The sequence below is a fragment of the Pecten maximus genome, chromosome 2, assembly GCF_902652985.1.
Source record: "Pecten maximus chromosome 2, xPecMax1.1, whole genome shotgun sequence".
NCBI classification, from domain to species: domain Eukaryota; kingdom Metazoa; phylum Mollusca; class Bivalvia; order Pectinida; family Pectinidae; genus Pecten; species Pecten maximus.
In genome coordinates, this window is record NC_047016.1 from 35,394,445 (window position 1) to 35,409,957 (window position 15,513).

At 33.5% G+C, this 15,513-nt stretch overlaps 1 protein-coding gene across 1 annotated transcript; it reads left to right on the plus strand.

The window, feature by feature from the left end:
* Positions 1–3,781: 3,781 nt before the first annotated feature.
* On the plus strand, positions 3,782–10,123 carry LOC117321894. The gene is made up of 7 exons (XM_033876518.1): positions 3,782–3,916; positions 4,044–4,116; positions 5,600–5,679; positions 8,527–8,569; positions 8,805–8,896; positions 9,242–9,321; positions 9,841–10,123. The coding sequence occupies exons 2-6, from the start codon at positions 4,048–4,050 to the stop codon at positions 9,276–9,278; spliced, it is 321 nt and encodes a 106-aa protein (XP_033732409.1). The 5' UTR covers positions 3,782–3,916; positions 4,044–4,047; the 3' UTR covers positions 9,279–9,321; positions 9,841–10,123.
* The last annotated feature ends 5,390 nt before the right edge of the window (positions 10,124–15,513 follow it).

Here is a 15,513-nt window from a genome sequence, read left to right on the forward strand (position 1 = left end):
TGGCTTTGCCACCAAAATGTAAATATTCAGGAATAAACCCTATAGCAAATCAGATTGTAACGCTACTTTAATGCACTTTTTTTGTAAATTAAATAGTTTATATGTGTATCTAATGCACCAATAATAAGTTATTCATGTTTGTCAACATGTATACTCCCTGAGTGTTGACAGGTCATGACAACGTGTTAATGAATTCTGTGTAACGCCGAGTATGTGTATAAGAAATTAAAGTTACTACTTCCCAAAACTACCTCAGAAATGGAACATATCGCTTTCTATGACGCTCAATCATAACCTTGGCATAGTTACTGAAGAAAAAAGCTGACCTTGTCTATTACAACATACAATGAACAAATAAAAATGAGCCACGCGGAAGAATTTTGTGCAACAGAGTTTTTTTCTTATTCTGTCGTGTCAATTCAGATCTCTGCAAGCTATTAATATCTGTTGTGTTAAATGTCATCTGAAGCTATTAACATCAATAATGTTAGTAGGTGATTTGATATATGGGGAGTGGTTGTCTAAATCTGACGTAATACTTGTTATATCTGATAATGAAATCAACTATTAACGAGGAACAGAATAATCGTGACTTATTGTTTGAACACCACAGCCGGAAAGTTTTTATAGATAGCATATTAACGTGATATTAGCCGTACCATATATAACATGTAGCATTAGTTCAACGTTTCTGAATGAGGTACACACATTGGCTTAATATTGAAAATATCATAATAAAAAATAAAATCTGTACATTTTTAAAGTACATATATTTATCGAAAGTACATAGTTGTACTTATTGACAAAACTTAAAAAAAAACCCATACTTTTAGGTATATGTATGAACAGAAATACCTTAATATACAGTCTTAAACTAATTTATCAGCATTATATATCATCATTACTATTGGCAACAGTACTGAGGCACAGTGAAATAGACAAGTATTTTTCTGTCACTTTCCTGGCCTAGCATGGCGTTATTTGATTTTATTATAACATGTCCTCATCTTCATTTTGATGTCATAATTTAACAACAACGTGAAATAAAAATATTTTCAACACTTCCACGTGGCAGTTTTACCCCTGATATTACCATATGTATAAGCTGAGACATGAGAAGCACAAATATTCCTGTCAAATGGTATGTTTTTCATTTGCCTGCGTAAATAGATTAAAAAATAATATTAATCTATTTTTAATGATTTTATTTTGATAATAATATTTTCTAAACACCTCTTCATCTGATCCAAATCCTCTAAACGTTAGCCAATATAATGGTCATACTTTTTAATGTTACAAATTATCAGCTTTCCGGAAGTTCATGACCATTAAATTTTAAATTCTACCATGCTTGCTATGTAACGCCAGTTTTGATTGGTTAAAAACCATGCAGTTTTTTCCAATAACCCACGCTCGTGCCAATAATACACGCTCGTGAGTCACGGCTGTTACAATTTTAAATATCTAATATTCACCCGTTTCATAAAAGGTTACTATAGCCGAGTGGGCTAATGGGTTAGTCTTTCAATATATTTTTATCACGACGCGAGTTCGAATCCTACGGAGGCCCCCACTTTTTTTTCTTTTTTTTTTATCCTTTTTTTTTTAATTTTCAAAATCAATGCCATATGATAGATGCTCTTGATCGTAGTAATGTATTGCCTGTATATTTCATCAACAAATAATGCAATACTCAAGAAATAAATTACAAGGTTTTCCCGGGGTTTCTTTGCTGTTTTTCTATTAGAAAGAGGTCGATCTCAGAACTAAACAGTACATGGTAGAATAGAAATAATCAACTTTGACTCGTGTATTGTTGCAGGATATACAACTCGGACTCGGATATTTTGCAATTTTAATTAATAACTCAGGCCTGCGGCCTTCGTTATTAATTTAATTGCAAAATATCCTCGTCCTCGTTGTATATCCTGCAATAATACACGAATAATCGTTAATTATTTCTTAATTAAACATGCCTTGATTCATATATTACCGAACACGTGTACAGAATCTCCATCTGAATAAGTTTGGTGTTTTTAATAAATGAGGTATCCAGCATTTCATGTCAAATCAAATTACGCAGCAGAAATATATGATCGCTATCAGGGATGCATTTTTAACTATATAATTTAAGGGACTGTTATACTAGATGACAGGTTGACTTCATTTTATGTCATTGGAGAAGTTTGATAATTTAATCTCAATTTGTCACCTGGTCTGGCACTGCCATTTTATAATGGTCTGTGGTTTCGTTCCTATTCCACTCCAATTAGTCTTTGTCTTCCATTGTCCCAGATGCATTTGCTCTTATCGTACTGCCTGGTCTGTTCGTAAGGCTGTACTTCAATTATTTGTCACCCCTTTATCTGTCCTGATGTATTCCCGATCGTTTTGATATCTTTTCTGTTCTACTTGTTGCATTTTTGTTTTTGTTTGTCCTCTATCATCATTTCAATTTTACTCGTGTCTTCTCTGGTATTATCATTCCATTTTACTCGTATCTTCTCTGGCATTATCGTATCATTTTACTCGTATCTCCTCTGGTCTCATTATTTCATTTTACTCGTGTCTCCTCTGGTCTCATCATTTCATTTTTCTCGTGTCTCCTCTACTCTTACCATTTAATTTTACTCGTATCTTCTCTGGTATTATCATATTATTTTTCTCGTGTCTCCTCTGGTCTTATCATTATATTTTACTCATGTCTCCTCTTGTCTCGTCATTTCATTTTTCACGTGTCTCTTTTTACTCGTGTCTCCTCTAGTCTTATCGTTTCATATTGCTCGAGTCGTAACTTATCACTTATCACTTGTCACTTATCTAATATCAGATCCGTGTTTTACAGCTTTTTATGGAAGTTGACTTTTTTGCTGAAAAACTAATGTAGTAAAAGTAGTAAAACTGTTATTTGTGAACTCGTTCGGTCAATACTGGCAAAAATGTCATGTGTTACAACAACATAATAGTCAACCAATCGAAAATGCCATTGCAATTTTACGTACATACTGCAAAATGAACGACAGGCAAACAATGTCAAAGAAACTAAGGCATTTTTTTTATATCACCATAACATCTTTTGCATATGAAGTAGAAAATTACTACTGAAATGCATAATTATATTCACAGGTCCATGCATTTCAATATTGAATGTAGGATTAACTAGGACACTAATGACCGGTTACGTGTGTTGGTCATTTTCCTTCATTAATCATTTAACTCAAGACATGTTCATCAGTTACTACGTCAACTGTGAGTAATTATATAATTTATTTTTTTCATGTTAGAAACAATTCGGTATTAAAAATTTGCATGACGATTATCATGCCTTTACGAAAAAATTCAGCAAAACGCCTTGGAATGATGTATATATAAATATATTATAAAATAATACGCTTCAATTATGATATTTTTTGGGACGAGAATACACATGTCAGAGCGCCGGAAAGAAGCTGATAAAGATTTTACCTAGCTATTTTACGGTATCATATAGTTGATATCAAAAATAAATAAAAATGGATATTATATCAGTTGTTCGTTACTCTCTTTGATTGAATCAGTCAGTAAATACGACGAAAAGTGCCGAGAAAGTCTTATCTAGTAGATTTTAGTTTGATTAAAACCTAAATTGATTACCCTAAGTATAATGAGGTAATCTATCACAGTTAATGTCTAGGTACATGTGATATATATTTAAGGTCAATTCTGACATATACTGACTACATTGTGTGTAGCGTGTCGTTTTACATGGAAATATTCGTGCGTAGCCCCGCCTTTGTTACCTCTAGCTACTGCATCTGATTGGTTTTCAGCAGTTAGAAATCCTATAAATGTTCCTCGCTTGGTATTCCCTCCACGGTTGCTCACAGACTGCCATATAGCGTGCTTTCCTGTACATCAAGAGGTACTCTAAAAAAGCGTAAGTACGGACTTCATATTTTTGCAAACATTGACGAGTTTTTGAAAATGCAATGTTGGTATTTAAGTTATATTCGTGTCGTAAAGGATTAGACGTTAAATGTTATTTATTTTATTTTACCTTCAAGGATCATGATGTCCGGGTTAGTGTTTACACTATTGGTAGTGGTGATAGTGACTGTCCACGGGATTCCCAGAAGGGTAAGTTATCATGTACGATTGATAAATAAGATATGTAACCATATTATACATCATGTTTGGTTAATCTTTCATTGTGAACCATTTTGCATGCGCTGGGTCTCCCTGAATATCTCATTAATTCTTTAAAGTTAACTCAAGAAAGATCTTTTATGCTATATACAGAAATGTTATATTATTGCCAACCGAAATAATTGCAACGTAATAAAACAATTAACTTTTACATATTTACTTTGTATACTTGTCATGCAGTATATTCATATATAGTGTGTGTAGTGTGCCAATCATGATTTTAGGGTTTCATTGATTATGTCATTTTGTATATATGATGCCGTTGTAGGAAGGCAAAGCATGATCTTTATATACAAACAAATGTATAACTTAGTATTGCCAATACTGTTACCGTATGGTAAAGTATGATCTATCGATAAAAGTGAGTGTATCGTTTTGTACAAATGAATATGTTGTAGTGTGGTATGGCCTCTATATACAGGTGATCCGTTAATTCCTATCAATGATATACCGCAGTAGCTTGTCTTAGTTTGATTCTTCTTATAGCAGCAATTTTTGTGGTGATTCTTTATATAAAGTTATACTGCAATGTGTCTGAGCATACTTTTTCCATACGAATTGTATTCCATACGAATATCTTGCAGTAGATGATGGCTAGATGGCTAAAATGGTAGTGTGTCGTCTGTTATTTTGAGTTATTGGAAGTAGAGTGTATTGTCTAAGGCCACAATTATAAAACCACATGGTGGTTTTGATCAGGAATATATCACAGACTTTAGATCGTTACCTGAGATAACATAAGTCGGAAGTTTTACTCTCCGAACCAACACGTTGCGATTGTCATACTAATGAGTGTGGCAGCTGTTTCAGTCGTCCACGTCAGCATTGAAACATATTTTTCCATACTTGTTTGCTTAGTTATTGTCCCCACAAAAGGAACGATCATTTTAAGTTGGGCTTTCTTAACATGAAGTTGAAGACGAAACACTGGTCAATGAACGGGACGACTATACAGTTTTTGAATTTTGTGATGGAATGTTTTGCCTAAAGACACAATGAAGAAAGAACAGAAATATTTGTGCTCCTGTGATCTTCAAATGAGATAACATAGTCATGGATGTGTCATTTTGTACAGGAAGTGATGTCATAATGTTTTTGATGACATGGTTCTTTGTACTAAGTCGTGGTGTTAAATGCCGTAGTCTTGTGTTTTTGTGACCTAATGTTGCTTTGTCCACTGTTTAAAGTGACTGATGTGACATTGGAAACTGTATCATGTGACCTGATGTGACTTTGCGTACTGTTTAAAGTGACTTGATGTTACTTTGTCTACTGTTTAGAGCTACCTGACGTGACTTTGTCTCCTGTTTAAAGTGATATTATGTAGCCATTCTAGTGATGTTTGTGTCCTGATCTTATTTAATAATACATCAAGGATTCATTGTAAGTGGAGTAACATTTTATATTATTATAGGATTGCAATTGTCCTGAAGAAAAGGACCCGTGGTGCGGAGACGAGGGGACCTACAACAACCTATGTGAGCTCGAGTGTTAGTAAGTATACGTCTAGTATGTAACGAGGAATCATATACCAGTTCTCACGTGAAAACGTATACATCTTGATTAGCTTTGATCTTTTACATTATTTCATGTCATACATAACTTGTTCTGCGAAGTGTATTCCTCATGGCCGATGGATCCGCCAAGCAACTGCAATAACACTACATCATAGGTAAACGACGCCACACAGCTCTTCTTGTTCTCTTTCGCGATATATCGCGAGACCAATTTTAATTAATTCTCCTAAAATATCCATAAAAATACCAAGGACATTCTTGTTCCATTATACATATTACCAAATCATTCTTAAGGCCATAATCTAAAAGAAGGATAGCAATTCATTGGCACAATTCAACACAATGCTTACACTCTATAATGCATTTAATCCTACAAGGTATAACTAATTCTAATTGAGATGTGATACCAAGTCTTGCTAATGTTAATAACAAGTCTTTCCTACGTTTATTTGCTAATGTTAATAATAAGCCCTTTCTGTTTTTATTTGCTAATGTTAATAACAAGCCATTTCTGTTTTTATTTGCTGATGTTAATAACATGTCATTTCTGTGTTTATTTTCTAATGTTAATAGCAAGGCTTTCCTACGTTTATTTTCTAATGTTAATAACAAGTCTTTCCTACTTTTATTTGCTAATGTTAATAATAAGCTCTTTCTGTTTTTATTTGCTAATGTTAATAACAAGCCATTTCTGTTTTTATTTGCTGATGTTAATAACATGTCATTTCTGTGTTTATTTTCTAATGTTAATAGCAAGGCTTTCCTACGTTTATTTTCTAATGTTAATAACAAGTCTTTCCTACTTTTATTTGCTAATGTTAATAATAAGCCCTTTCTGTTTTTATTTGCTAATGTTAATAACAAGCCATTTCTGTTTTATTTGCTGATGTTAATAACATGTCATTTCTGTGTTTATTTTCTAATGTTAATAGCAAGTCCTTCCTACGTTTATTTCCTAATGGTAATAACAAGTCTTTCCTACGTTTGTTTGCTAATGTTAATAACATGTTTTAATTGCTTATGTAAAATACTTTCTGTATTGTTGACAATAAAGGAACTGAATGAGATTTAACATACAGCAATCACATAAGTAATAGTACATCATCAAATTGATACGAACCAGGATGTCAGGTTCATAGGGAAGTTAATATGACATTCACTTTTATTGCTACAAATAACCTCGTGTAAAGACTAAACAATCTAATTAAAATGTTTTTTTTGTGTGGGTTATTACACTTGTTTAACTACATCAATATCAAATATAACACTCAACACGCCCATTATTTCATAAACAGCAGTTAACCAAATGTTCCGTTGATATTAAATGCCAAAACATGTTAACATGTTAAATGTTCAGCACTATATCATCATGCCTTATGGACATACATCTTGGTTTACTTTAGATTTCAAGTGAACAATATTTGAATAATAACACTGCATGATATTAATTTATATGTAAATATCCGTTATTATTATCTAGACAACAATTAACAAGCATTTTTACTCAGACCAGAATACAGGTGCATTGTGAAACCACACATTTATGTATTTGTATGAAACTGACAGCTTGTGAAAATATATCGTGTGTGGAATATGAAGATGGATATCAACAGTAAATTATCATAAAACGCATATTATAAATTAATTAAGCCTTTCCATTGTGGGGATTATCAGAGACATTCATTTCTGATGGACATATGACACATGTCGGAGATAAGTGGCTACATGATTAAATAATCTCCACCTTAATGCGAAACTTGTCAACGCACTATACATTGCATTTCTGTTTGAAAGTTTGAAAAATGGCTTCTTCCATATGCTTATGAAAGTTTTGATATTAAACGTTTTGTGCAAATTTCTGATTTGACTGAGATAAATAAGGCGTTAATTTCAGGTTAAATGCCAGATTACAAAGTTTGCAAATTTCATATATTTTCCTCAAAATCAATTATCCAAGACCAAAAAACAAACTGAAATATTCATTTTCAGGGTCTAAAAATTAGGAAAATAATCTTATCGGGTGTTCAAAAGGAGAACCATAACAAAATAAAAACATTTACATCGTTGATACTAATTACCGAATCTCGACGTCAATTAGGCGGATTCCGCCTATAAACACTATATTTAAAAAAATGACATATATACATAGGCCTCTAATTTAGATGATAAGATAAATATACAAATAGTTAATACAATAGTAAATGTTTGAAGATATTGCATTGAAATAAGTTAGATATCGTCTAATGGAATACTTCGTGTCAAATATGCTTTCTTAAATGTATAGAAAAGGCTCGAAAAAAAAATACAACAAACAAATTTCTATGACTCGTTTCATAAAATATTGCATGGAATGAAAACTTATTTAATATACTTTTGATCGCGGAACTAAAACAAAACTTCACTTTTGGTATCTTTCCTAGTAACTAATGTGAATGTGTTACATGTAATGAAACAGGGACAGCACTTTTGTTGTGCCATATTTTTCGCCATTCACAATTCATGACGTCACGTCATTGTCCATATTTTGACGTCACAATTGATTCCTGACTGGTACAGCTAGTGGAGAACACTCAATGTTATATACACTGACGACATCTGCAAAACAAGACAAGGGCGATTATGTGATTAAAAAATGCATTATGTGATAAGCATTTAAACAAATGCCCTCTCTTGTCGCTCCTTTATAGCATAATGTGTGCATGAGATTGGCGGTATCGTCCGGACCTTGCAGGGGAAGCGTTTCGGATTATTGATGAAATTTACAATGCAAAATTCGGATATATTACTATAGTTGAACTATATCTGACCCTTGTTTTAATTTCAGCGATGATGAAATAAATGGCCATGATACCTGTGAAAATATTGAGGTAATATCACTTAAACTTTAACTTTTAATGCATGACGAATTGTTTACCGATTGGTTTACACATGTCAATTTAATGATATATGTACATTTACATTTTTATTATTTATAATCTTACATTATTCAAAATAATAATCAAACCGATTCGTATATTGAACGATCATTGCCATCTTTGATACATATCGTTAACTTCGTTTACTAATCAAATAACATTTTATCATAACATTTTAATCACACAGAATTGTACAGATGCTTTGCCACTACTTCCCGACAAGGAAGTGTGTGCCGAGCATGATGTCACCTTTGAAAATATCGAAGAGATGGAATGCGCGTACGTATATTTGAAATGAATCTACCACTTATTTTGAAATGTTACATACACTTTGCATTAATGCCATAATGTATAATTTAAAGTTTATGTATGTATCTAGGAATATTTAGAAATCTTACTTCAGCAGCTAACATTATAGTAATAGTTATATATGATATAAAATTCAAATTTAGAGTAAACACACTTACTCTGTAAATATACAAATATTGATGTGTTAAATGAATTAATTATTCTTTATAATTTGTATGATAGGAATTATTTCAATAGGTATACTGTTGAATAATTTCACTTAAAAATCCTTTTAAAGTTGCCATTTTAATACCTATACGGTTTTTCCTTTTACAGCAAAATGAAATTTGTTCACGACGGCGAATGTGTTTAATTGAGAACAGATATACCTTCAATAAGAAGAAATAAATATCACGGTATGTAACTTTATTTTCATAATCAAATTTACAAGCAATGTTCGGGACATGATATGTTTGTATTGAACTGATTGCATACATGTATCATTTCTATGATGTGATCAGTATGATATATTGCATGAAAATGATCGGTGTTACAGTGTATATGATTTACATTTTCATTATGTTTATCACATATCTATATAATGACAATAGAAAACATTTCCGCTGTACTTCATTATATCATGCACAAAAGATAAATATACAATATATAATGACATTGAATATCTTGCATGTACAAATTAAACTCTAGCTCAACCTTTCTGGTCGAATATACGTGATCTTTGCTTGCTATGGATTTGATTATGTTCTTTAATTTAATAAAACGAAACATGCAAACTATTGTTTGTGTCTATGGACAATTTGTCCCATCATAATTTCTTCATAATACAAAGGTAGCACTAACAGACCCACAAATAACACTAGCAATTTAGATGTAATATGTTAAAATATTTTTAATTTCTCATAATTTTGTTGCAGGTATATGAACACACCAAAAGGGCTGGAAGGAGATGTTGATTATCATCCATGCTACATATGTGCGCAATGCACACTAAATACTGTGATTTTCAATAATAATAGCTGTTTCCCTTAAAAGCTGAATAATATGTAAATCACTTTATGCAGGGCGTACTATCGATATGTACTGTGATGAATGATAGACTGGAAAAGTCTGACACAAATGTATTTTTGAATAGAAACAAGTTTGTTTAATACTGAAATTGAATCCTGAACTGATAAAATAAATAAAAGATATCTGGTGTTCAGCGTTTTCTTGTTAAACTCCGAACCATGATACTGACTGTTTCAGGATATCTTATATATTTTGTCTTGGAACCCATTAGTTAAAATCTTACATGCACTTGATGATCTCCTTTATTATGCAGTTATGAAAAATGAAAATAAAAGATAAATACGGAATGTTCCGTACTAATACACCACCTCGACTGATCATTAGTTACAGTATCTGTATATTCTCCCTTTTCAGCCGAGTATTTGTATCAAGACAGCCCTGCTGATATATAGGCATGCGTAATTTGACAGCTCTACTGATATGTGGGCATGTGTAATATGACATCTCTGCTGATATGTAGGCATGTGTATTATGGCAGCTCTACTGTTATGTGGGCATGTGTAATATGACAGCTCTATTGATATGTGGGCATGTGTATTAAGACAGCTCTGCTGATATGTGGGCATGTGTAATATGACTTCCCCGCTGATATGTGCGTTGTGTAATATGACAGCTGTGCTGATATATGTGCGTTGTGTAGTATGACAGCTCTACTGATATGTGGACATGTTTGATATGACCTCCCCGCTGATATGTAGGCATGTGTAATATGACAGCTCTGCTGATATATGAGCATGCATAATAAAGCAGCTCTGCTGATATGTGGGCATGTGTATTATGACCTCCCCGCTGATATGTGGGCATTTGTAATATGACAGACCTGCTGATATGTGGGCATCTGTATTAAGACAGCCCTGCTGATATGTGGGCATCTGTATTAAGACAGCCCTGCTGATATATGTGTATTGTCTTCAGATATAAATTCAGTCGAATTAATGAAAACAAAACAGTGAATTTTCATTATCATAACTATACCTCTTTTGCTGTCGTACCACCAAATAAAAACCCGACACGTCAACATTTGTCAGCAATGTAGCGGCTTCATTCCTTGACGTATTTTGATAAAACTTCACACAATGATAAAGGACAATATTGTCTCTCAGACAAGTCTGAGTTTCAGGGTTTTAGGGTTAGGGTCAAGGTCACTGTTACATTTTTTAGCGAGGCCTGAGGGGATTCTTACAGCGCTTTAACAATTCCCGGTATGCTTGTTATCGAGATCGGTTGATCAGATATAACCTACTTTTATTCCTAGGTTGAAACTCATTAAGTTCATTACGAATTACTGAATTAAATGATATTGATTTGTTCGATTTTGTTTAACAATAACGAGAAGAAGTATTTTTGAATAAAACAAAATGAACCTTGTATGGTCATTGCCTACTATATTCATAGCCATCATGTACAATTACTACATTAAGATACAGGAGTATAAACTCTTTATTACATCAGAGATACATACATGTATATGTATTTCATAGTTGGCATAGTTATATTGAACTCGGAGTGTTACATTTGGAAAGATTAAAAAAAGTATTAAACAATGCTTTATAACGCCCACGCTACTGTGTAAGAAAGAGTCAATGTTCAGTGTTTTCCTGACACAAATAACAAAATCCCAAAATGTCAGTCAACATCGACGTATATAGCTTGCGCATAATCTGATATTTTCGTATGATTACGATCCAGGTCACCTTACCTGGGGTCAACAACACATCACCCGTACGTTCAAACCATTGCTCGTCCAATGTGTTTGGATACAGAGAGGAGGACCTCTGGATAATTTGTCATGTTATAAAATTCCGAGATATGTTTATTTATTGCTTGATCATGATAATCAACGAACCAATATCGTGTGACAGGTTAGCCAAAATCGAAACAGGTTTGGCAAGCCTGGCTTAAAGTGATACTAAGTATATGTACCCACCTGGTGTGAAAATTTGAAAGGCTGGTTTGTTTTTTATTCTAAATTTAGTCCCGCTTCCGAGAATTGTTCGTAATACTATTATCTAGATTTAAAATCCTGATAACGCACAATGGAAAATGGGGCCATGTCAATAAGACATTTTGTTTACTTGTGCCATATCCTCATACAATACATTGCCGAGTATGATTTGCCGTGATATTGTTAAACTTCGAAACAATCTCGTTTGGTTGATGCATCACCACTCGCGTGATAAAATATAGAAATGAAATAGGGATATTGGAAACACGTATAATCATACAAAAAAATAACGAATACTCACAGAATCCCTGTTTTTAACTTGTCTGGAAATGGACAGCAGGTTTGGTGAAAAGCATTTCAATCGCGATTTCCACAGACAGGAACGAATAGTGCATAAGTTTTCAAAATTCACCAGCGTGGAACAGAACATACGATAGATAAAACCACGGGTAAGCCTGTGTATAATATTTAATGGCTTGAATATGCTCATCACAACAATAACTTGTGTATATTATAAATCATCAATGATTTAATAAGATGCATACATTGGTAAAATTATTGATAACTATGCTTATTGCTTAACAACGTGTACCGAAAACAAAAACGATGTAAAAGGTGATGGAGGTTAATCACTTTCAAAAAGCACAGTTTATAAATGTTAATAATTTCCTCCTGGAACTAGTGAGCAGAAAAACCTATCAATTAAGGTCGTAATTTAAATTGCATGGATATAAACCCATCACTTTATCTGAAATGTGTCCTATGTTCAATCGTTCTGTCTTGACACGCCCACATAGCAGCATTACTGTTTCCCCAGTCACGCCCAAACATATAAGCATTACTGCCTTCCACGACATGCTCACATATAAGCATTACTATCTCCCCAGCCACGCCCACATAGCAGCATTACTGTCCCCCAGCCACGCCCAAATAGCAGAATAACTGTCTCCTCAGCCAAGCCCACATATCAGCATTACTGCTTTCCTAGACAAGCTCACATACCAGCAGTGCTGTCTTCCTAGACATGCCCACATATCAGCAGTGCTGCTTAATACAAATGTCGACATATCTTCCTAGACCCACCCACATAAAAGAATCGCTCCCTTTTCAACTATAATTCCAATAATGTATCGATTACTTGATACTAGTATATTCCAATCGTGTTATGAAACGATTCAATTTTAAATCATGAAAACAAATAGGTCCAAAAAGTCATTTCGGAAGAGAACTTTATAATATCTTAAACAAAACACTATGCACTACAAAATTATTCTTCATGGTAACCTCAACATTATGTTAACTGAGTTAACTATCGTTAACATGCTTTTCAAATTTAAATGATATACGTTGTCCCTTCAAATGTATTTCACCACGTGGGAAATTACAGCTGCTCTGAGTTTACTGGTGTCCTGTTTTAACATGCAAAATGTAGATATATACACATTCAAGTAGCTTGATTGGCTCGAATTACTTAGTAATAATCAAATACATCTTTATAAATACATATACACATGATACATATATATCAAACTTAAATCCGCGTCCTTCAATCACGATATATGTAAATACAATAAGGAAAAGCGTATACAAATAATATATTTCAGTTTGCTACTATGTACACGTTTCCCCACACATTAGACTCGAATTACATTTGTACACTTAAACCACGCCATTGAATCTGAATAATAATAATCTAATGATAAAGATGTAACAAAATTGTTTATTTTCTAAGGCACCATTAACTAGTAAAAAGTCATTGGGAAATGATATGATGCCATATTGTATCAAACACAAAGTCATGTGTTATGTCGTTATACAACGTTACAAGAGAAAAGTTCGTAACGAAGACAAATCCTTGAATATAATTAAAAAGGTCGATGGACGGTATAAGAATATCAAACGGAATATGACGAAAAGCTCGTTGAAACGTTCCAGTTTATATTTCAGAACAGCTTAAAGGATGATACAGCAGCTGGAAGTTGTGTGGCAGAACGGACGATCTTGGGTACTCGGCTGTTGTCTATGGGCTGGTGCTGCCTGGTATGTTATGGCACGTCTTCTGGCTTCGATTTCTGCGGCTCGCCTACCCAGGCGTTCACCCAACACTTGCAAGGGTGTGACGCAATATAGCTGCAGCCACGCCATCTTAAAGAACATGATCCTATTCACACGCCGTTGTTGACCGGCAATTAAAATGTCATTCACAATGACCATATTTTGTCTCACGTTTTCAAGCTCGAAGAATTTGTTGTTGGAATTACCACAGATTTCCTCATCGTGAAACAAACATTTACCCAAAAGTTCCTCTGGTTTCACTGACACAAGGAGTATTGTGAGAGCATCGATATCGGCCTCTGACAACAGATAATAGTTTCTGAAGTCGGTGAATTTCCCGAGATTACTGTTCCCATCGTTAAGGTCCAAGACATTACATATGCATTTCAGATAAAACATAGCCCGCGCTACGTTATTCTGAGGAACAGTAACTGATTCACCAATCTCTCGTATTCCTAATTGTTGTCTTTGCATCACAGCCATGGTGTATCGAATATTATTTCGGAAGATTGAAGTTCTGTCTTTTGAAATGAAATTAATTTACTTTCACTGTCTTTGGCTTTGAAAATGCTAAAAATGCAACTCCAGTATAACTGTAATCATAAGGCATGTGTAACACATTCGCGTCCTTTCCGTTAAAGGTAGGATACTACTGTATTACATTGTCAATGTTCGTTTTCGGGTATATGTACTTCCTTGTCTAGTATTTATCAAGTACGTGCATATCCTGGTAAACAAACCTAAATTGAGGTGTAAACCATGTATATACACGTAGATATGTCGGTCATAAGGTTGTATATACCGAAAACGAAACTCGCTGTTTATTATGCAATATAATGATGTCGATGGTATTCAAGCACTAAACACACTGCTATCGGTAACCTATTAGTGCCTGTCGTCTACACTTGACAAATTTTCAATACATATTTGTATAATTACCCTTTAAATAACTGATCATGTGTATGTATACCTTGATCTTGAACAGGCATACGGAAAATATGAATTACAATGGTCAGTAACATGCTGATGATATTGAATTATTAGTGCCTTAATAACGTACAGAAAATAGATTTAGATGTTTAGAAGATATCTTTGTTTCTTAATAAACCTTAATTTTAACACTGCTTAACAACACAAAACAGGCTGGTATCAACATTATGCTAAATCAAGAGCAAGAACATATTACTACAAACATATGGAGGACACAGGTGTTCGGATTTTGAGAAAAAATCGAATTTTACAAGGTTTTAGAGTGCACACACACACACACACACACACACACACACACACACCGTTTTTTAATGTTGTGATACTTCACTGTTGCCGTCATGTTAACCTTCTGCTCAACTTTTTTTTTCCAAATCACACATATGCTATAATGTCAACACTGCGCTTTAAATTCATATGTATATGGGTATGGCTAAGTTTGTATTATACAATATCATAAATATTTGTTTTAAATTAAGATTTTATCTGACTGATTGTTGTTCCACTACTGTGCACACAGGTACGATAAGTA